Genomic DNA, 21,224 nt, shown 5'->3' with positions numbered 1-21,224 from the left:
ATTATCTCCAACAAATTTATATAACCATTTTAAATGCTTATCTTTAGTAAGTAATGACATTTGGCGCCAATTTTTCACGAAATTATGTTTTATTTTGTTAATGTGTTATACAAATTCTAAATATGTGTATTTTTAATGCTTCTAGTTGTGTTTTGTGAAATAATTTCGGATTTGTGATCAATAAAAATACTTTATTTAATCTTAATGATTGTAAACTTTATTATATATAAATATTACACTGTTATTATATGGTGGGTATATCTTTTATTATTCCTGTATTAAATCACATCCTTACAAACAGCTATTGTTTTTATACACAGGTATGAGAATCCAATTTGTACTTGTTGAGTTTTTGGCCACACTTATCACACATCACAACCTCTCTGTGCTCGGAGAGATGTTCAACTCTGCTTTTAGCATCTTTGAACTTTTTACAACAAAATGAGCATTGTTGCTCTTTAGGTTGCGTGTGTAAAACGGAATGACGTAGAAGAGTTGCTTTTGAAGCAAAGCTGCGGCCACATGATTCACAAAGGTGGCGAATTAGCACTTGTTTTGTTGTGTGCTTTTGTACATGCATATACATCTCTTTATGACTTGGTGAGGTTTCATTGCAGATCTTACACCTAAAAAGGAGACAGATGATTTTTAAAAAAGAAAATCTAGCTTTGGTTCTTACTCGAATGGAATATAAAAGATAAAGTATAATTAATGCAGAAATAGAAAGGATGTTTATATGTGAAAAAACTTAACTAAGGAGATGAATATATGGCTTAATTGACAGCAAGGAATTCTAAAGCTTTTACACCTAAAATAATTTAACCTGTATATATTATAGGGAATGTATAGAGACATTGAGCCTAGCCTTTCTCACAAACTAATGTAGGCATTATTTTTGTATGTAGCTAGATTTTAAGTAATAAAAACTTAATAATCAAATAGTCTTCTTACCTATATAATAAATTATCTGATTTTTCATGTTCCTCCTTCTTATGTTTGGTTAATGCATCACTGCCGATAAATGTGTGTCCACAGATATCACAAACTCTTTCTGCAGACTTAATTAAATGATCTTTTGCATGCTTGTACAGTTGCAACCTATCTTTGAATGTCATACCACATTGTTTACAACGGTGAATGAATCCCATAGTGATTGATTGGTCCACATGGCAGTTATTGTAATGTTGCAGAAGTAATTCTTTTGTAGTGAACTGTTTACCACAGCTGCAGCTCATATGGGTAAGTATACCATGACTTAATGAATGTTCCTTCATTTTCTTCTTAGAGTCAAACAATAAGTTGCAATGTATGCATGTTCTCAAAGCAATGTCACAGACAATTAAGTGTTGTGATAATCTTTGGATATTATCAAATTTAGATTTACATGCAAAACATGTTGTTTTCTCTGTATTTTTTAAACTACTTGCTTTATTTTTTGGTTCTGTTTCTTTAAAAAGTAATTCTTTGACAATTTCAAAATCAGAGTCTAAAACATCAATGTCCATTTTGATGCATTTTTTTGATTTTGGCGAATCTCTTTTCTTTGGACTGGTTTGTTTATTAGCTTTAATATTTGTTTTAGCAATTTCTACACTATGTTCCGTTGTCTTGTCCAGCATGTTGACTATTGAAGGGATGTCTTCTTTTCCTAAGTTATTTAAATATTCTTCTATGTTAGCTGTGTTATTTAAGAACTCTAAAAGCGAATCGGAGTTATATTCTGAGTCAGGTAAAGGTTGTATGTATGTTTTGGTCTCTAACGATTTCTTCACTTTTTCCTGCAAAGAGGATTCTAACCAATCTTGAGAACATCTTGCGTTCTGTTGAAAATTATAGAATTCGCACAACTGTGACACGCAGTTCACACATATATCCTTCGTGAGGTCATCATTAAATGAAATGTTAATAGGCAGACATGATTTTATATGTACAAGCACTGTGGGATCGTCCGTAACAGAAACATGTTTCGAATCTACATCTAAACATATTCTACAACAGTTTCTAATGTTTTCCTCCATTTGTAATATTTTGGTACAAAAGTAAGATCTTTTTATAAATATATTATTGTATGCAAACAAGGAAATAAAATTTACTGTCAGTAGAGTTTGTTGTGAACAAGTATAATGTTTATTGTTATACCAGCTGTTCTTGTTTACCTGTCAGATTTCTACAGATATTTTATAGTTAGATTTTATTAAGCTAAAAAGACAGAAGCTACTAAACTCAATTTTAAATTAAAATAAGATTATCGAAAATGGTATTAAAATGGTAAATTAATTTACAATAACTTCTAATGAAAAAGCATTTTATTAATTTTCGTCGATCCTCCTAAAGCGTTTTGTAATTGTTATTTATTGGAAATACAATAAAAAGGAGGTCTAATACAGGAGCTATTTTTTTATAATATATCAACTTTTATGGCTTTTCTTTTAACGTTGTATATATTCCTGTCCATAACAATCTGGGTTTGGGTGACCTTCGTATATGGAAACACCGAGTTAAGTGTCAGGGAGTAATATTTATTTTGTACAATATTAAAATTACACATTTTGAAATAGTTTTGTCGCCTTGAGTGTTTGTGTATAATCCGTTCTATGTTACTTCTTATTTAAATCGTATATTCTAACAACCTCGGCTAATTGAATACAAAAATATAGTTATTTTAGGGAAACAACCCCAAGAGACACTAAGCGGACATAAATATTTATGAATAAGAATTATTATGACTTCAAATACGGGAAATGAAGCTGAGGAATCGCTGTTATATTCAGCAAGGCATGGAGAAACGGCAGTTGTTAAAGCATTACTCGATGCGAAAAAAGAGAAAAAATTAACATTAGATATTAACTGCAAAGGTATGGTTCTAACTTTTATTTATTACGAATAATTAAGACATTAATTACTATTTATATAAAATACAATAAGTTATTATATATACAGACATTTCAGTTATGGGTTTATTCAATTAATTACAAATAAAAAGAGATTCCTCATAAACATGTTAAAAATAATCAAAAAAATATATTCTTGTGTTCATTTGTATAAATATAGTTTCAATGGCTATCAGAAATAAAAATGTTTATATAACACTTTTTAAACTGATCATTTTAAGTATTCCCAATATCCAATATACAAATGCTTACAATGTTCCATTTAAATATTGTTATACTCATTATGCAATATTATAATTTTTAGTATGAATAAGATCATTCTACACACACACACACACACATATATACATATATTTATATATATATATATATATGTATGTATACATATATATATTTATATATATATATGTATGTATGTATGTTGATAGTATGATGAGTTAAAACTTGACCCAATATACCTCAGTGCCTTAAGACAAAAGTATACAACTTATTTGTATCAACAATGATGATTTATTGCACAGAAATTTGGTCCCTCACTCTGAGCTTTATTAACAAGTGCACAGTTGCTTAATGGGGAAAGAAGAAGGCTATACTGGGGATTTGTCTATGAAATTTAAACAAAAATGAGGTGATCAATAGATGAATGAAATTAGAGCTAGATATTGGATAACCAAACATATATTTTCTTAAAGTTATTTTTAAATAAAGACACATGAAGATGTCTACAATGACATATACAGAAATGACAATAGATCCACTGAAGTAATTTCCATGATCATATGTCTTATGTAGTCTGACAGTTAACTGATCCAAGCAGGTATTATAATTTGCCTTGCTTATCAATTCGCTACCTAAGATTTTATTGTTACAAAAACGTTTTCTATAATCATTTATTATATCTGTTGTTTTATCCAAACTATTAACTGATATAATGGAATTCATTACCTGTGTTCACAATGTTTATAAAAACATTGTTTAAAGTAACAAACTGAAATGAGTCAATCATAACCTGGTTATTTTTTATTGCCTCAATTTAATCAATGGTTATTAGTATTATCAGTGTGTAATATATGAGGTGGACATTAGTATAAATTTACTTTTTGTATGCCTGCTAATACATCATATATATTTATATTAACAATGCATAGGTAGACATAATATATTTGTACATGTATTTATTATGTAATAATACATTACTATGTTATATGTAACTTTGAATTTTAAGGCTTTATATGAATCTACAAAAGGCAGACTAGTACAATGAAATATTTTTTAGTCTGCATTTTATTCATTTACAGTACAGCCATAAAATCTAAAATTAGTTTTACTAAAACATGCCATAAAAATGTGAATTTTTGTTTGCCCTTTATAGAAGAATGACTTAATTGTAATAAAAAAGGTTTAAATCATATCATCAATAAATTATGACAAATCAATAAATAATTATTATTTTCATGGCAATAATTTTAAATAAATTCAGGCTACCTGTTGATTTGTGAGACAAGTTACAATGATCAATATATTCTCAAACATAATTATATAAATAGATTAATAAACATAAGAGCTCAGTATAACATTACTTGTTATAAAAATGTAATCTAATACCCTTTGGCAGTGACTCAGCTACTCTTGAGTATCAAGTCTATATCCATAAGGGTATTTAAATCTCATGTAACACATAAGTTGCTAACTGCACACCAAATTATACCTTACTTTTATGACATACAGCACAGTTTAACTCGGCTATTGAATGCCTAAGCAAACAAATATATTTTAAGGTAACTTGTTTCTAAAACAAGTTTGTTAATTCAATTTGCATAAGTAACTTATGCAATTTATTTGGTTAGATGACAGTTAAAATATTTTCTGTTGTGCAATGATTATTACTTGATGATAATAAGCATAATTAGGTAATAAAAATGTAATTGATTGCTAAACTGGTTTCACTATGAATAGATTGGCAGAGTTGATTTAAGATATACAATGAATTGATTTATTTTGAATGTATAGAGATTCAAAGACATCTTCAATGAATTAGTTTAATTATTATGTATAGATAAATTTACATAAACTTGTGCATAAGCTAGTGATGTTATTTGTCACTCACACAATCAAACCTCAAGATTTCGTAAATACACCAGAGTTTCACATAATGACTTTATATTTTTAATATTTCTTATTGTCATCAATAAGGACTGACGAAACAAAAATAAAAATATATTGATATATGTATATATGTGTTTAGTACCATGTGTGGTATATTCAACTATTTTTCCTCTATTCTCTGCATCCTAAATTGCCTTTTTTGTTAAGTTTAAGAGACGATTCTTCTCTTCAAAGGTTGTCGCCTCGTGTGATTAGGCCACTTGAAGTTACATTGAATTTAATTAAGTTACATTGGTTACAGTTTGAGTTAGTTAAAAATTTCATATTTATATCCAAAGGTAGCAAGCATCATAAAATGTTCACTTTCGCACACTACAAGCCACTGTTGTATGTGTCATAATGAAATTGAGTCTTAAAATTTATTAAACTTCAAACTAATACTTCTATGAAACCAGTTCACGCAATATTTATTATATATCATCAGCTTACCAGTGAGTAATAAGGAAAGTCGCCAAACTTTCCCAGGCTTCTGTAGGAAGGTTATATGACCTATGAAAAGAGCCAACAAATAAAGGGTCTGATTGAAAAAATTAAAAAGAAACAGTAAAGGGTATAATTTTAAAAGTTGCCTAAAAATAAATGAAAACAAATAAGATAAAGATTTAGAGTTAAATTAGGCAAGTAGATGTGAAAAGCAAAAATAAAAGAAGATATAAATAAGATGATGGAAGTGAGGCGATGTATGAAAAAAAAGGAAAAAAAGTAACGCAAGATATTGTGAAGGGAAAAAAAGAGAAATGAATAGAAGATATTAAAAAGGATGACAGAGGTGCATGATAATAATAATATTCAACAAAAATTAACGATTGTATAAAAAGTCAGCTTTACTGTTGTAGGGGTGAATGAGAGGTGTGAAAGGTCTCTTAAAACAGGTGTCATATAGGACAAAAAATATAGACTTAATGAATGGTTTGTCTTAAGTTTTAAATTTATCAAAAGCAATAAACGGCCTTACCATTTTTTAGTTTATATTGTCGACTTGTTTCTATTTATTACATAGCTTTGAAAAAAAAAAGGAAATTTTTGAATGCTAGTAATATTAGACTTTGAATTAATAGTAAACCCGTGTGTGTGATTCATATTAACACCACTTTCAAAATTAGACAATTGTAAAAATCGTTTAATTTCAATTTTGAAAAATCAATTATCGCTTAAAATATACTTCATTTTAATATAATTTTGTTTACAAATTCGGACAACAACACATAAAATTTTATTTTAGACGCCAATTATTTGCAAGTTACTGATTACAAGAATTTACTTATTCTCTACATATGGTAGTGTTTCAAAATAAGCATAATGCACCAGAGGTATATAGGTTAGTAGCTGCTTCATGTCTTTATATTTTTCGTTCGTAATAGTTCTGGCATTTTGGTACAAAGGCACCAGGGCGATTTTTTTAAATTTTAACGGTCTTCCAGTACATAGAGGTAATAAATTGATAATTTTAAATTCTGCATCCGTCATTGTTGTTTTATAAAAAATGGTATATGTTGCACTTTTGAGGAACTTTGACCAACATATTTGCAACCAATTGACCTGTTCCCCATTAGCATTTTTTTATCTGTTTTTTAATTGCATTTTGGAGATTTTTTTTAAATGAAATTCAGCCGTTCTTCTTTAATTTAATTTAATTCTTACCTATATCACTATCTGATGTTAATAAGAAGTTAGCCATTGTAACAAAAAAATAGAGTAACTAACCTAAACAAATGAAAAATAACAAATCACTGATCAGCATCAATCTGCTATGTCACCTACCTATGTCAATTGGATTTACACCACTTTCATAGTCGATGATTATACAATTTCATTTACCGACCGATTTTAAGTTGTACAAACCATGGGATTTTTTTGAGAAATTAATCACGGACTAGTTATATACAAAAAAATTACATTAAATAAAGCATGAATTATATGATAGCTCATTTTTCTCAAGAAAGAACTTACACCACTTTGAAAATAAACGGTCCATTTATTTACACTTTTTTGCAAACCATAGATAATAACTAAAATAAAAAAAGCAATTGATATAGAGGTACAAGAGGCTGTCTTATTACTTGAGGTGATATTTACCGGACAACCTTATCATCAAGTCAGCTGCATGACGTCTACTGCTGGACAAATGCAACTCCTATATTTCAAATAAAATCGTTAAGAATTTCATTGCCTATAGCGTTTTCAAAATCTCTTATCAAGTTCATTTAATCATCCTGCGGGTGAACATCTCTAAAAATAAATTTTGTAATATATCACATTGGTTTTAGGTAAAAACAAAACTAATTTAGGATGGACACCGCTTCATTTAGCCACGTATTTTGCGCACAAGGATGTTGTGGAGGTGCTGTTGGAGGCGGGGGTGAGCGTGGATGAAGTTAATGAAAATGGAGACACGGCACTGCACAAGGCTTCGTTTATTGGAAATGAGGTACTTTCTTAATTTTGGCCTTTGAGGAAAATTCTAATACTACTCAATTTGTAATGTAATTTTGAGTCGCTCGCCACCTCGCAAGGAGTTTATTGCCCGGCACATGATTTGGCACGTCCGAACTACTTTTATCTCGATTAATAAGTTTTGATTTAAACAAAAAAATCAATATAAACTTCTGAACTCAAAATTAATCATATACGATTAATTTTATTAACAACATTTAAATTTTTATTTACATATCTGTTGTAATGACATGTAACATAAGTTTTAAAGTTGCTGCACATTGTAAGCGCATCGTATTATTGATATTAAATTAATGTTACCATATAGGCATCACGCTGACGAAGTACTGGGCAAGAAAGACAACGCTCACTTAGCTCAGTCCTATTTATTAGTACGTCGAATTGTAATGTTATTATTTATGAATATTTTTTTAATCTTTATTTCGACATTATTATTTTTCATACACTTATAGAAATATAAACTTTTCATGTATATTGTCGTTGAATTATTTTTATATAGTATTAACTACATCACCTTAATACATACAAATGATTAATGCATAGATACAAGACTGAACGGATCAAAAACTTAAAAAACTGTGTTCACAATTACCAGTTGAAATAAGTCCTTTATTTATTACACTTAGATAAGATTATTACATACATATCTATGTTATATGAATTGTCATAATTTTCTTTCTTAAAAAATTTAAGATTCGATGAAAAAAAGTATCTATTGGAGTTATGTAAGCATATTTGAATGTTTCAGGAGCTAGTCATTCTTCTGTTAAACTATAAAGCAGATGTAAATATTATGAATGGTGAGGGTCGGACTGCCTCTGATGTATGCAAGACTCGTGATGTCCAGAGGTTGCTGGAGGCTGCGCAGAAGGCGGAGAGGCTGGATAGGGAGCGAAAGTTACTAACAGCTGCTAAAGAAGGACGTGTCGATGATATTCAAGCATTGGTAAAGTTTTTTTTTATATTTAATTCTAGATCGGGAGTGTTATATCTGAGTCAACCCTTTTGTGACGTCATAAATATTCGCCATGACAACATTGGTGTGTAGTGTAACATATATGTACTATTTTTTATAACGAGAAATTAATCCCCAGTATTTTGACTTTAAATGAAGACTTTAAAGAAAGCAGTTAGATTTCAGAATTCTTCTTTCTGTTTGAAATAAAAATTGTTGTTGATATTATCTATTTAATCTTGCTTATTCCTATTGCTTTATGGTTTAGTTAAGCCGATTTTTAGTACATATGTACATGTATATGTGTGTGTGTGTGTATATATATATATATATATATATATGCGTGTGTGTGTCTGTGTGTATATATATATATTCACGACTAAAACGAACGGTGCCCTTTTTTACGACTACCTGCGACAACCGATAGAGCAAGACAATCGACTACCAGCGCCATCTATCAGCACCGTTTGAACTTTAAACATTCTGAAAAAACCTGGGAAATTGGTTGTAGGCTTTGAAGGCATGAAAAATATTATTGTAATACAATAAGAAAAAAACTTTTACAAGATTCAGATTACTACATATTAATATTAATTAATTACTGCAAGAAGTTCAAAATTTTGTATATATTTGGTAAAGTAATAGATTTGTGTGACATATTTCAAAGTGATCAATTTATACAGGGTGATTCAAAATAGGATTAAAAGCTTTTTGTAGACTTGTGAAACATACTTTTTTTTAAATGTTTATATCTTTGCAGCTAAGTGGTTCGAGTCCGCCCAATATAAACTGCGTGGATTCTCAAGGCAACACTTGTTTACACTGCGCCGCGTACCGTGGTCACGCAAGAGTCGCTGTCCTACTGCTGCAGAACGGCATCGACACGTCTCTCAGAAACCAAAATGGTAATGATTATTTTTCATGCATGCAAGAACGCGACATTACTTTCCGGGCCTCCAAAATATTATGATCATGTTTCCCGAACAGGTCAGTTAGCGATAGATCTAGCAAAGGACAATGAGATGCGGGAAGTGCTGAGCGTGAGGCCGGTGCAGAAGCTACAGAGGACCGCGGCCAGGTTCGAGGGACCCCTGCTCAAGAAGTCACGTTTTCTCGGCTGGAGACCTGTTTGGGTTAGTAGCTTTATCTATAATAATGTATAATTTTTTTTTATAATATGTGCCCTGCTGTTGGCGACCTCTCGTTCCCCTATCTCGTGTGGGACAGGGACTTTTTATTTCTAGTAATTTATTCATATTTTTTATTATTATCATTCTTCTCTTTCATGTATCATCTTATCTGTCGTACTGTTTCTTTCATTCTATAAATTTCCCAGTCTTTCTCTTTTATTCCATTAGCCATACATCCATCCTCAACCGCTACATTCTAGGTTTCCTTACTATTTTATTTTGCAACATTACATTTATTGTTCAAATATTTAACACGTATTTTCTTTATAATTATCATCTTATATTATACTGTTTATTGCACTATTTTTGGTACTACTATAATTCTTTTATTTCTATATTTTAGTGTTCGTTTTATTTTTACCTATTGCATTTATCACTATCTTCCTGCAGTAGCTGAGGAAGCATTCTCTCTCCCCTTCGTCTTGCATGATGGCCGAGATACTCCTTTCCTCTATCTTTTTGCCCATCCGGCATTCGGAATCTGCGCGCAGTCTTCCGAACGCCGGACAGTGGGTCACAAGGTGGACCACGATCTTGCCCACGCCCGGTTCACAGAAGCACGAGGGGTCCTTCTTGAGCTTGAACCTGTGAAGGTACTCAGAGAACCCCCTGTGACCCGTGAAGAGCTGGGCCAAGACCGTATCCATCTCGACGCTGCAATGCATCACTTCAGCCCTAGAACGTCCACCGATGTACTCCCTATCTTAAAAAAGAGTTTCCACCTTGTGAATGGACATTCCACGTTGCGCTTGAAAACATATATTTATTAAATAAAACCTAAAAGTGGTTTCAGAATTTAGGCCTCCCCCAAATATATCTATGACGGGATATACAATCATCTACACGTTTGGCAGGCGGGTTGGCGATCGCTGGTATTATGGTACGCAAAGAACACTGTCTATCTTGTGAAAACTTATTTTTGAACAGTGGCAATTCTGTATAATTAATACACGAAATGATTATTATTTGAGATTATATATGGGGAATAAAACCCATCAGCTGTGATCCTCTTCTACTGCTGGTCTACCACAGCTGCATTCGGTGACTTCCCGCGATCTTTATTATGTCGTCCGTCCGCTAGTATTCGACTTTCAAGAACCATTCGACCTCAACGGTCATTGGTCGCACCATCGATGTGCCCCGCCCACCGTCACTTGAAACGAGCAATTCTCGAGGAATTGCTCGTTTCAAGTGACGGTGAAACGAGCAATTCCTCGAATCACATCGGTGATCTCGGTTTTTCTGCGGATATTTTATTTATCATTCGATCTCATTGTGAAACTAAGTACAGCCCTCCATTGCTCTGTTGGTGACATTAAGTCTTCTTATGAGGACCGTCGTATGTGACCACATCTCGGATCCCTATGTCATCACCGGCAACTCACATTGGTCAAAGATCTTCATCTTCAAACAATTAATTTTATAGGAATTTTCTTCATACGTCACCATGCAAGACTTATATTTTATTAAACGAATTTTTTATACTTTTTTATTTTGTTAAATACAGATATGCTATTAGAGCATGTTCAAATAAAAATTAGTTATTTCCATTAGGCGGTGTTACAACGTGGCGTGCTTATATACTACGGGTCTAGGGCAGAGGCGGCTCGTGGGGGGAGCCGGGGACGGACCAAGAAGTATCTGGACGGCGCGCAGCTGAATGCTCCGGCTAGCGAACCGGCCTTAATCCTACTGTCCTTCAGCGATGGTGACAGCCACCGTCTGGCTGTGGACAGCTCTGAGCCCAACACCCTGGCTTGCAGACAGGTAATATGCTCAATTGAGATAATAACCTAATTATAGTTTTGTTTTTTGACTATGAGGGTCCAAAAATCTACCATGAGTACTCAAATTAAAAAATAAAATAATGAAACTAAAATAATAAATAATAAAACTTCCAACCACGAATTGTTATTTAATGGCCCGCACACAAAAGTCTGTGCCTTCATTCGTCAAAGGTTCCCAGACTTTTATCATAAACCGATTTTAAAATTTATCTTGTTTCCATGGACCCAATGCATATCAAATATATATAATACATTTCAACCATAAACCGAAAATTAAAGTCAAAATTTCGTCTATTTTCACATCCGAATAAGCAGGAGTGTACAAAAGCGTCGCTTTGCATGTCTCAACACGTTGTATCGAAAATGTTATATCCATTTCTTTACAAGTAACAGTTGTTGAGCTTTTGAGTTGTTGAGCGAAGAATTAAAATTGTTCTTCGCTATCGAAAGCAGATTTGACGACGCCTCTTTACTTTTGCAACCACATTAGTGGTATCCAACCTCCATGGTGGCATGGAGTCTCCCTTGAATCTCTGGCATCCTTCTGTACTATTTTAAAAACTAAATATCCTCAACAGTAGGAATCAGGAGTTAATGTTTAATAATAATTTCGTTGCCGTCGTTTCAGCGAATAGTATAGATATCTTAATCGCCTGGCAGGTGGATTGGCGATCGCTGTTGTCAATTCTTTAGAAACTTGTTTGTTAGCAGTGGCAATCCTATATAATTGATACAAAAAGTGTTTTTTATATATTAGACTGTATTATGGCAATCGAACCCGCGACCTGCGATCGCAAATTATTGCCTTTGTATTACTATGTTGTAATTTATAATTTTTTATATATAAATATATATATATATATATATAAAATGATTATATTCATTAATGTATTCAAAATTATTTCTAAGAGACGCGGTTAAAAATTAATAATTAACTTTCAGTCGTGGATAACGGCTCTGAACGAGCACATCGCCTACTCGGGCCACTATTTATGGGCAGGCGCTGGTCCTGACACTGCGAAGGAGGCCACCGAGGACCTGGACGACGACTGCAAACCACTAGGTATCAAGCTACTTCAGCCTTCAGCAAAGGCCGTTTCTTGGTCTCCACTACAGAACCTTGACGCATCAGCAGCCATCTGTTTATCGTTGATCCAAAAATAACTTTCGACAGGTTCCATGCAAGATGCTCTAACAGCTGCGAGCAATAATATGGCGCTCCTAACCAATCAGCTCCGCGAGTGTGGCGCCATCGTGGCGGCCCTGGACAACAGTGTTCACGTGGGGAACTCCCTTCATCACTCCGCCTATATGGTAAGATATTAATAATTCTGGGGCTATTTTTGACACTCGATAAATATTCCGTTCCATTTTTGTGCTATTTTACACACCATATCTACTCTAAATTACTGTCACCAATAACTCACAAAAATTTAAAGAATTATCTAAAAAAAAAACTCATATTTTGTACTTTTATTTATATGCATGAATAATATAATTTCTATAATCTTCTTTATAGTATATGCTATACTTTTAGTCGTGGTTCCCAAACAATAATAAACTTTGGAAAATTACTAGTACTGTCGAGTTTTTTTACTTGGCAAAAAGCCTGTTATTCTCGCTGGTTCGCGATTAAAAAAAAGTTTATTTGTCGCAGCGTTTCCAGCACGCATGTGGTACGGGGGAGGAGGCTCTGAATGCGTTACGTCACTGCGCGGCGCTAGTGGCGCAGGCGCGTGACCGAGACCAAGCACGACTGGCCAGAGAGGTAACATCAACTTTTTGAACCACAGACTAAATAAAATATTCATTTACAGACTATAAAAATTACATATATATTAATATGTGTATGTTTGTAAAATCTACGATATGGTTAGTGCAACAGCTAAGACAAAATAGTTTTATTGTAAAAGGAAACAATAATTTTAATGTGTTATTAGGTTGTAGAAAAAGTGTTTTTGCAAATAGTATATATAAAATTGTAATAAAATCTCCTTGGCTGTAATACTTGTACCTAGCTGGTTTTAATAAATGATAAATATGTGGTCTTACATCATGATAGCTATAGATCAGTTACAACTACTTGACAAAAATTAAGAAAATCAGGCTGAAAGATAATAAAACGTCGATCATATAGATCTGGTCAGGTTTTCTCCACTCATTTCGGTTTCTTCAGAATACTTTACGCAGTGTCAAGTTAACACCAAGAGAGAACTGTTTAATCTACTTGTCGCGATTTTTTTGCTCTAAAGTCCCGAAATTTCGAGAGCAGTGGTATCATATAAACACGTACAAGATGGCAAAACATACAAGATGGCATAAATAAAATAAAAAAAAAGTTTCAAATTTTCATATAAAATGCGAAAGTATTTTTTCCTTGATTTATTATAACTACCATCATTGGTAATAATCATTTGACCACAGAGGGAGCGAAACAGAGTCCTGGAAGAGGCACTGGCAGCTCTGGCTCGGACCCATCACGCATTGGAGATGTCCGTGGCAGAAGAAATGACAAAGGTTAAACAAGTATATTTTTTATCTGTGACACACATAGCCCCTCTATACTAGAGATTTCAAAACTATTTCCCTTTAAATCAAATTACTTCAATAATCCTATCTCTTGTTGAAATAAATTCCTCTTGACATAAAATACTTAGTAATTTAAAACTGCGCTTGGTTTGTGTAAAAATTCACATTATTTCTATTTTAAAATTAACAAAAATAGAAAATTCAGTGTTTTATTATGGTATCTGTACAGTGTAATTGATATAATAATTTATTGACGAACAGTGTTAGCTCAGCAGTGAGGACTAAGCCTTGTTATCATAGGTTGTGGGTTTGATTCCCGGAATACAATCATATGTAATTCACACTTTATGCATTAGTTATATAGGATTGCTTTCACACTTTGTGAATTTCAATCGTTAATAGGATTGCTACTGCTTACAAACAAGTTTCTAAATGGGCAGCAACATTCTCTGCATACCATAATATTACACTGCGATAAGTGGCGATTTTGGTATATCTCCCCCTAGACATCTTTGGGGGAGACCTTATTCCTGCAGTGGGTGTCTATGAGCTGAAATGACTAATTATCGATACTAATTACATAAAAATAATTTTATAATGTTAATTGTAATTACTAAGTCGCTCAACAAGCCATAACAATATACGGAGTTTCTCTGACAGATCAAATCAGAAATGAAGATCTGTACACGAATGAAAGTAACAGACATAGTCCAGAAGATTGCCAAGTTGTAGTGGCAGTGGGCTTCAAGGTTCAATCTAACACAACAAAGCTTCATCGTAAGAGGTCAAAGGGAAGCAGCTGGAAACATTCCAGATCATGGAATTAGCTGTTCTCTGCACTATGAGATCTGTCCACGGTTACTTGCCAATCAGCTGGACTTAATCTGCTACGTTACTAGATTGCATAAATGTAATAATAGATATTTATGTCTTCCAGAGTAAGAGAAAGAAGAAGTCTTCGCAGAACGAGTCGAAGGAGAACTTTTTTGACGTGTATGAAGGTAATATATGTTTGATACTTTCATTTCCACTAGCTGATTGTGAGGTTTTCTACCTAACATTAAAAATCAATCAGATAAAATGAAAAACATGTTTTTTTTTTCCAAAATAGCTTTAAAATTGCACAAATTTTAGGTATAATGACAATGTGTCAGTGGTGGGAAAAAGGTGATTATTCAGGTTCTTAAAGAAAAGTGCCTTAATTCTCACCTCTGAGTTCTAATCTACAGGTTGATTAAATATACGTGTACAATCTTTTGAGGGTTGAATACGATAGCTCATTTGTCAGAAAAATGCTTTTACACCTTCTAAATTTGAGTTTTGAAAATTTAATCTTTTTTTTGGTGAAACATTTTTTTATATCTTCACTAACCCATTTACATCTTTAGCGTATCATATCACCGGAGCGTATATATACGCGAATGCCTTGGGCAATGAGATATTTTGGGTAATAAACTCCCTGAAAGATAACACAGACAAGCACAGCAACTGTATTTTTTGTTGCTAATTAATTGTATTAATAAATTTTAAGGTGTTTTTAATGATATGGATTAAATAGATTCTGGAGACGACGACGACACGCTGGTGACGGCGGGTTTGTCCAGCCCGCTGGGGGCCCTGAGTCCGTGGGGCAGCAGTCCTGACCTCACGCGACACACGCCCATAGGCAGCGTCGATAGCGAAGCCTGTAGTGAAGGTACGTGAATGAATGAAAGAATGAAACAACTTAAGACTAATGAATGTTAATGGTTCACTGAATTAATTGAAGTTTTTTTAATAACTGCTGCACAAAAGGCATTTGATGGTTTCCCGAGGTTGACGGTGTTGGACACAGAGGGCACCTAGCCTAAGACCTTTATAAAGGTAGTGAAGGCTACTAAGAGATCAAGTTTCAATGACGTGTTATGCTTTTTTTAAAAGAGAATAATAAATTTATATAAATTTCAACGTGTTGTTTCTGGTTAAAAAAAAGGCAAATATTATTCCAATTTATTTATTGGCAGATTTACATTATTTTGTTTTTTAAATGTTTATTTAGTTCAATTTTCTTTTTAAAAATTAGTATTTTCGTTACCCTGGAACCTATCTTCGATCTGTACATAGTTTGCTTTAGAAAATCTTAATTCACTTGCGGCGTTTCAATTTGCGTCGTGTTTTTTTGGAACGTAACCACGATGCAAAGTGAGGTATTGGTGTATTATCATCATGATTTCAGCCGTAGTACATCCACTGTTGGACATAGGCCACAACGATCTCCTAATAGTACCGGTTGTAATCCGCTTGCATTCGGCGTTTTCCAGCGACCTTAATTAGGTAGACTGTCAGCCTCGAGGCTCCAGCAGCTATCTGTTCTGAGCATTATCTGGTCTGCTCAATGCTCAATGAATGTATAATCGATCGCTTCGTCAGTAATAAACTTTAAAGCTTTAATATCTATTTCCAATCGCGCTATATAGCTCATTTCCCCCCCCCCCTCTCTCTCTTTAAGAGGAGTTTTTCGTCCCATCAGGGTTAAAGTTATGAGCATATTCATGTGTAGATGAGAGGACGGCGCGGAACGGGGAAGAGGAAGAAGAGGCGGGCGGCGTGCGCGCATCGGGTTCGACGTGGTCGTGCCGCAGCTGGTCGTCGGCGCGCTGCAGCTCGCAGGGCACGCTCGTGTCGCAAGACGGGCACGTGTACCGCAACGCGCGCCCCTACCGTCGCACCGGCTCGCCCAGGTTACTACACGCATACCCCCCCTCCCCTCTCTTCCTTTCCACATACTCCTCGTCTCTCATCAACACTTAACTTTTGTTTCCACTTGATGCATACTTGAACCAGGTGGATCAATATACTCACGGTCTCTGGATGTCACTGGACTCGGGCAGCGTAAGACAGTTCATTGTGGCGTGTTTTGAGGCATATGCTTTGCAATGGGCGTCTATCGGCTGATATAATGATGATGTATAATTGACTTAAGTCAATCGACGAAATCCAACTCATCTGGTCAGCTCTCCGGAAACTAAAAAAACATCTAGTATCCTTAAGGCGAAGTTCTACGACCCATGTTTGTTACCAGCAATATACCTGAGGCATGCATCTCTCGTGGTCTTGGTAGATACTAATAAAACCTTCAAGATGAAAAACCGTTTGGCTCAGTTACTTCCGTTCGTCTGTGCTCGTTCCTGATTCGATTTTGCCGGTGAGGCTAGAAAAAAGAATTCATGTTTCTATACTGTATGTCATCACTGGTGACACTCATTGGGGCATAGAGGGTCATTACTTTTACTCGTCCAAGATGACAACATTACAAAAGTCGACTCATATCGACGCACAACCACCGTATTCGCCTCATTTGGCTTCGTGCGACTTCTGGATATTCAAAAAACTCAAAAGGCCAATGCGGGGACGCCGTTTTGAGACTTATTGGGGAGATGAAAACCGAATCAAAGAAGTTCTTTTGTCCTCTCTTTCGTGGACTGGGAAAAGTGTCGGCAAAAGTTATCAGACCGCGGGTTTACTTGAATGAAATTTATTTGGAAGTATAAATAAAAAATTTGCATTTAAAAAAAATCACCATACGTTTTGATCACAGATTGATTTATATACATACATACACCGTATATAACAAAACAAAAAATATAATGAACTTAAGAATATGTGGCAATGTTTCTTATCAGAACTTGCATAGCGATATACCATATCTGATCAGAACAGGCGTGGAGATCGTTGTACGTTTTGCGCATTCTAATAGAATCTCTTTGTTGGTACAGACAGATGGTATATGAAAGATTTATTGAATAAGATATATAAACAATCCGTAAGGAACATATACAAGAACGGCTTATTTGCTAAGCATATTCAACCCATAGAGTAACACAAACACAAGAAACTGTATGGGTTAGTGATAGAACAAAACATTACAATTCTACTTACTGAAAAAATTCATTAAGTATGCTTTTTTATTATTTGAAATTGCCTGTTACTACGTCAAAATATAAAAATCAAGTTCGATCAGATCTCACGAAATTATAATATATACCAAATTATTTATAAATTTTAAAATTATCATGATATTTACCAATTTACATAAAAATGTCATGATGTTCACCAAATTATTTTAAAAATATGATACAAAACATATAACATTAAAATGTGAAATTTCAATCAATCTTCTGTCTGTGTACCAGAAATGTATAAGGTGTAACAAGTTTTTTTTTTCGATTTTGTTTATAACTATTTTTAAAACATGAAAATATCATGATTTGTACCAAACTGTTTGGAAATATTATGTTAACTTTCAATCTGCATATCTGACTCAAAATGTGTCATGTTTTTTTGTTCCGGTTTTGGTTAATAATATTTTAAAAGATGAAAATATGATTTGTGTCAAATTTCAGCTTCAAGAGGCTATTTGTTATAGAAAGAAACACGATTTAAACCAAACCACCTTAAAGGCCGATGTAATTTTATGGCATTCATTCGAATGTTATTGATAAGTTTTTTTTTTTAAAAAACGTGAAATTATCATGTTTTGTTTTTTCAATTTTCATATGTTTTATTTAATAATAAAAATATTTACAACAATAAATTTTTATCCGCTGTCAATTTTCATAATTATTTTATTTACTTTAATAATTTGATTTACACCTTTTTATTATTACTTTTTTTAAATTGTATTTTGTTTTGTTTCAGTTCCCAATAGAGAATAGATTCACTGACGATACCATAAGCACAAATAAGGATTCGGCATTTAATTTTACTAAACAATTAAGCACAAAAACAATGAATTTCGCTTCAATATTTCTATCAAATGACTAATTTATTTTCGTATGAATTTTTACAAATAGCGTTTTTGATAAACTTTTACTTGCAACATAACATTCCATTAAAATTATATTATAAAATAAATATTAAGGGTTGACAAATTATTTTAGTAAGAAGTAGAGTACTCGAAGTGAAAAAAGTGCAAATGCTTTTAATGTAATTATCATGAACAGTAATCGGAATTGTTGAAGCTGATTGTCAATTTTAAATATCGAAAACCAGAAGGAATATCCATATTAATATATATGTCGTGTTATTGATTTTTTGGTAATTTCGATTCTACTGCGCGGGGTCCCTTTTATACGTTTGTGGTGGAACTACTAGCGCCATCTGTCTTCGCCTACCGAAACTATAGAGTCCCGACATACGTTAAAATAACTTGAAAAATCTTTCCACATATTTCGATCACTGCTCATGACTTAAAAGTTGTGTATTGTTGTTCTATGTCAATCCTTAAAATTTATATATATTTAAGTTTTGATTTCAATTAATAATAATTTATTTATGCACTTAATTTCGCAAAACAGATAAAAAAATATTTACCCCTTACAAATTTTAAGTAGCGTTTTTTCTCGAAAACGTACGTCTATGTGGAAAGAGGAAATAGATAACATAGACACCCTATGTCATAAGACAATTCACTTGGTAAAGAAATATTAAAAAACTTTAGGATTTTGACGTATATATATTAAACAAAAAAATGTATGTAATTTATTTTTTTAAATAATATCTTCAAGGTGTTCTCCAAATCTTCGAGAACATTATTCCAAAAGAAATTGAAGACTTTTCAGAGTTACAGAAGTTATGTATAACAAAAATCTTTAGACCAGAAATCTGGACTGAGGATCACTCAATATCACCTTTCTTCGATATCAGTTTTTTTGGGAATATTTCTCGTACAGTTCACGCTGGCATTAGATGTATAACAAATGGCTCCGTCCTGCCAGAATTAATTAAAAGAAGAAATTATTGTTTGCTTCTGTCTATAGATCTGAAAAAAGATATTATTTTAATACAATTAATAATTGATATTTAATATACTATGTTTCATCTCTTTGGTTATTTTAATGGTTGATGCATTTTTTTAGGTATTTTTTAAAACCATGAAAATGCTAAAATTTGGAGAATACTCAAATAGAAAATAGAACGTCCTAGATTTTTAAAAAAATAGCGGGTTTCCGGGGCTATTTAATTATAACAAGCCATTCTTTGTTTTTAGCTCTGTGTAAATAGTTAAAAAATTCTGGTAAAAAAAATATATAAAATAACAAGGCTTCGTCCAGGCATATTTTAAATAACTCCATATAGTTCGTTCGCATTATCATTGTAGTGAATAGTCGGTGGACACGACCGTAGCGTTCAAAAGTCAAACTTCAAATGGTTACTTTTAAATTAAGAACAGTAAATAGTGATGCACTACGTTCTTAACACGAATGAATTGTAATGAAATTGCTGGCCAGGGATTTTGTATCTCAAAATTTTGTGTCGAATGCCGCTTTTAAGTGGAGGTTTGACTTATCAAAAAGTGCCTTACTTGTTTTGACACTTTCGAAAATTAAAATTAAATATTAGTGTATTTAGGTACATTAATTCATTGTAAATATAAGGACTTAAAAATAGGCTTATTGAAAAATAATGATAACCAAAAAGTCTTTTAATTATTAGGATAGCGTAACATTGGCGCGGGAATTTCTAGTAAGTACTGTCATATTTTATCTGTACACGTGTCATGTGCAAAATTGTGATTAAATGAATCGATCTTATGAACTAATTGTGCCTTTAATTATGTAAGTACAAATTTATTTGCGTTTTAATAATGATGTAGTTTTATCTACCTACTTATTTTTTAGTTTAGAAGTGATATATTAGTTTTTAATTTCTTTTACACTAACAAATACTCGTATATTGATAACGTTAGTTGAACTCAACACGAAGATTTTAATCTGTGTTTTTTTTAATAAAACTGTATTTTACACCGAAAATCATATATGTATACATTTTAAGTCCGTTTTTATCAATACAGAAATTAAACGTTGACACTTAAATGTTTAAAAAAAGAAATAGATCATTTGAATATAGAATATGGATCAATACTACAATTTATGTTAATATTGTGTTGCCTTTATATATGTTTGTCGTTTTTTACTAAAAACTTTTTTAGTTACTTTAAAAATTGTTGCATATTTTCAATAAAAAGTTTTTCTTACTTCTGATTGTTTTTAATGACAATAGTAAAGAAGCCATTTTAAAAATTAATTATGCAAAACTAGCCAGACTTACGTCATTAAAAGTGAAATATTGCGCCGTGTTGCCATATAACCTCTGCTGTGAATCATTGTGATATATATACATAATCTGTTATATTTTAAGCGTATTGTTTTGTCTTATTTTTAATTGATGACAATGATTTTAATTAATAAATGGGTATTTTCATTAATTTTGT

General features: G+C 32.7%; 2 protein-coding genes across 2 annotated transcripts; one reads left to right on the top strand and one right to left on the bottom strand.

Annotated features, from left to right (window-relative positions):
• Window positions 1-243: 243 nt before the first annotated feature.
• LOC137926968 (gastrula zinc finger protein XlCGF26.1-like) lies at window positions 244-2,110 on the bottom strand. Its single transcript, XM_068770728.1, has 2 exons — window positions 952-2,110; window positions 244-626 (listed from the first exon to the last, which is right to left on the bottom strand). Exons 1-2 carry the CDS (start codon window positions 2,016-2,018, stop codon window positions 311-313), a joined length of 1,383 nt encoding a protein of 460 aa, XP_068626829.1. The 5' UTR covers window positions 2,019-2,110; the 3' UTR covers window positions 244-310.
• Window positions 2,111-2,563: 453 nt separating this feature from the next.
• On the top strand, window positions 2,564-19,343 carry LOC137926869 (oxysterol-binding protein-related protein 1-like). The gene is made up of 14 exons (XM_068770596.1): window positions 2,564-2,855; window positions 7,325-7,485; window positions 8,260-8,457; window positions 9,227-9,371; window positions 9,454-9,599; window positions 11,211-11,423; window positions 12,386-12,506; window positions 12,618-12,757; window positions 13,101-13,211; window positions 13,868-13,960; window positions 14,910-14,973; window positions 15,531-15,668; window positions 16,512-16,692; window positions 18,650-19,343. The coding sequence occupies exons 1-14, from the start codon at window positions 2,723-2,725 to the stop codon at window positions 18,657-18,659; spliced, it is 1,854 nt and encodes a 617-aa protein (XP_068626697.1). The 5' UTR covers window positions 2,564-2,722; the 3' UTR covers window positions 18,660-19,343.
• The last annotated feature ends 1,881 nt before the right edge of the window (window positions 19,344-21,224 follow it).

The sequence above is a fragment of the Battus philenor genome, unplaced genomic scaffold, assembly GCF_028537555.1.
Source record: "Battus philenor isolate CCGP_79_NKW_IND1 unplaced genomic scaffold, ilBatPhil1.0.hap1 SCAF_3, whole genome shotgun sequence".
Classification (NCBI taxonomy): domain Eukaryota; kingdom Metazoa; phylum Arthropoda; class Insecta; order Lepidoptera; family Papilionidae; genus Battus; species Battus philenor.
Note: the sequence above shows the minus strand (reverse complement) of the source record. Positions and strands in the feature narration are given on the sequence as shown.

Coding starts and splice junctions, on each gene's coding strand:
- LOC137926968 (XM_068770728.1), bottom strand. CDS start 2,018: ATGGAGGAAAACATTAGAAACTGTTGTAGAATATGTTTAGATGTAGAT. Junction 627..951: donor TCAGATAATTTATTATATAG/GTAAGAAGACTA, acceptor TCTCCTTTTTAG/GTGTAAGATCTGCAATGAAA.
- LOC137926869 (XM_068770596.1), top strand. CDS start 2,723: ATGACTTCAAATACGGGAAATGAAGCTGAGGAATCGCTGTTATATTCA. Junction 7,486..8,259: donor CTTCGTTTATTGGAAATGAG/GTACTTTCTTAA, acceptor TGAATGTTTCAG/GAGCTAGTCATTCTTCTGTT. Junction 9,600..11,210: donor TCGGCTGGAGACCTGTTTGG/GTTAGTAGCTTT, acceptor TATTTCCATTAG/GCGGTGTTACAACGTGGCGT.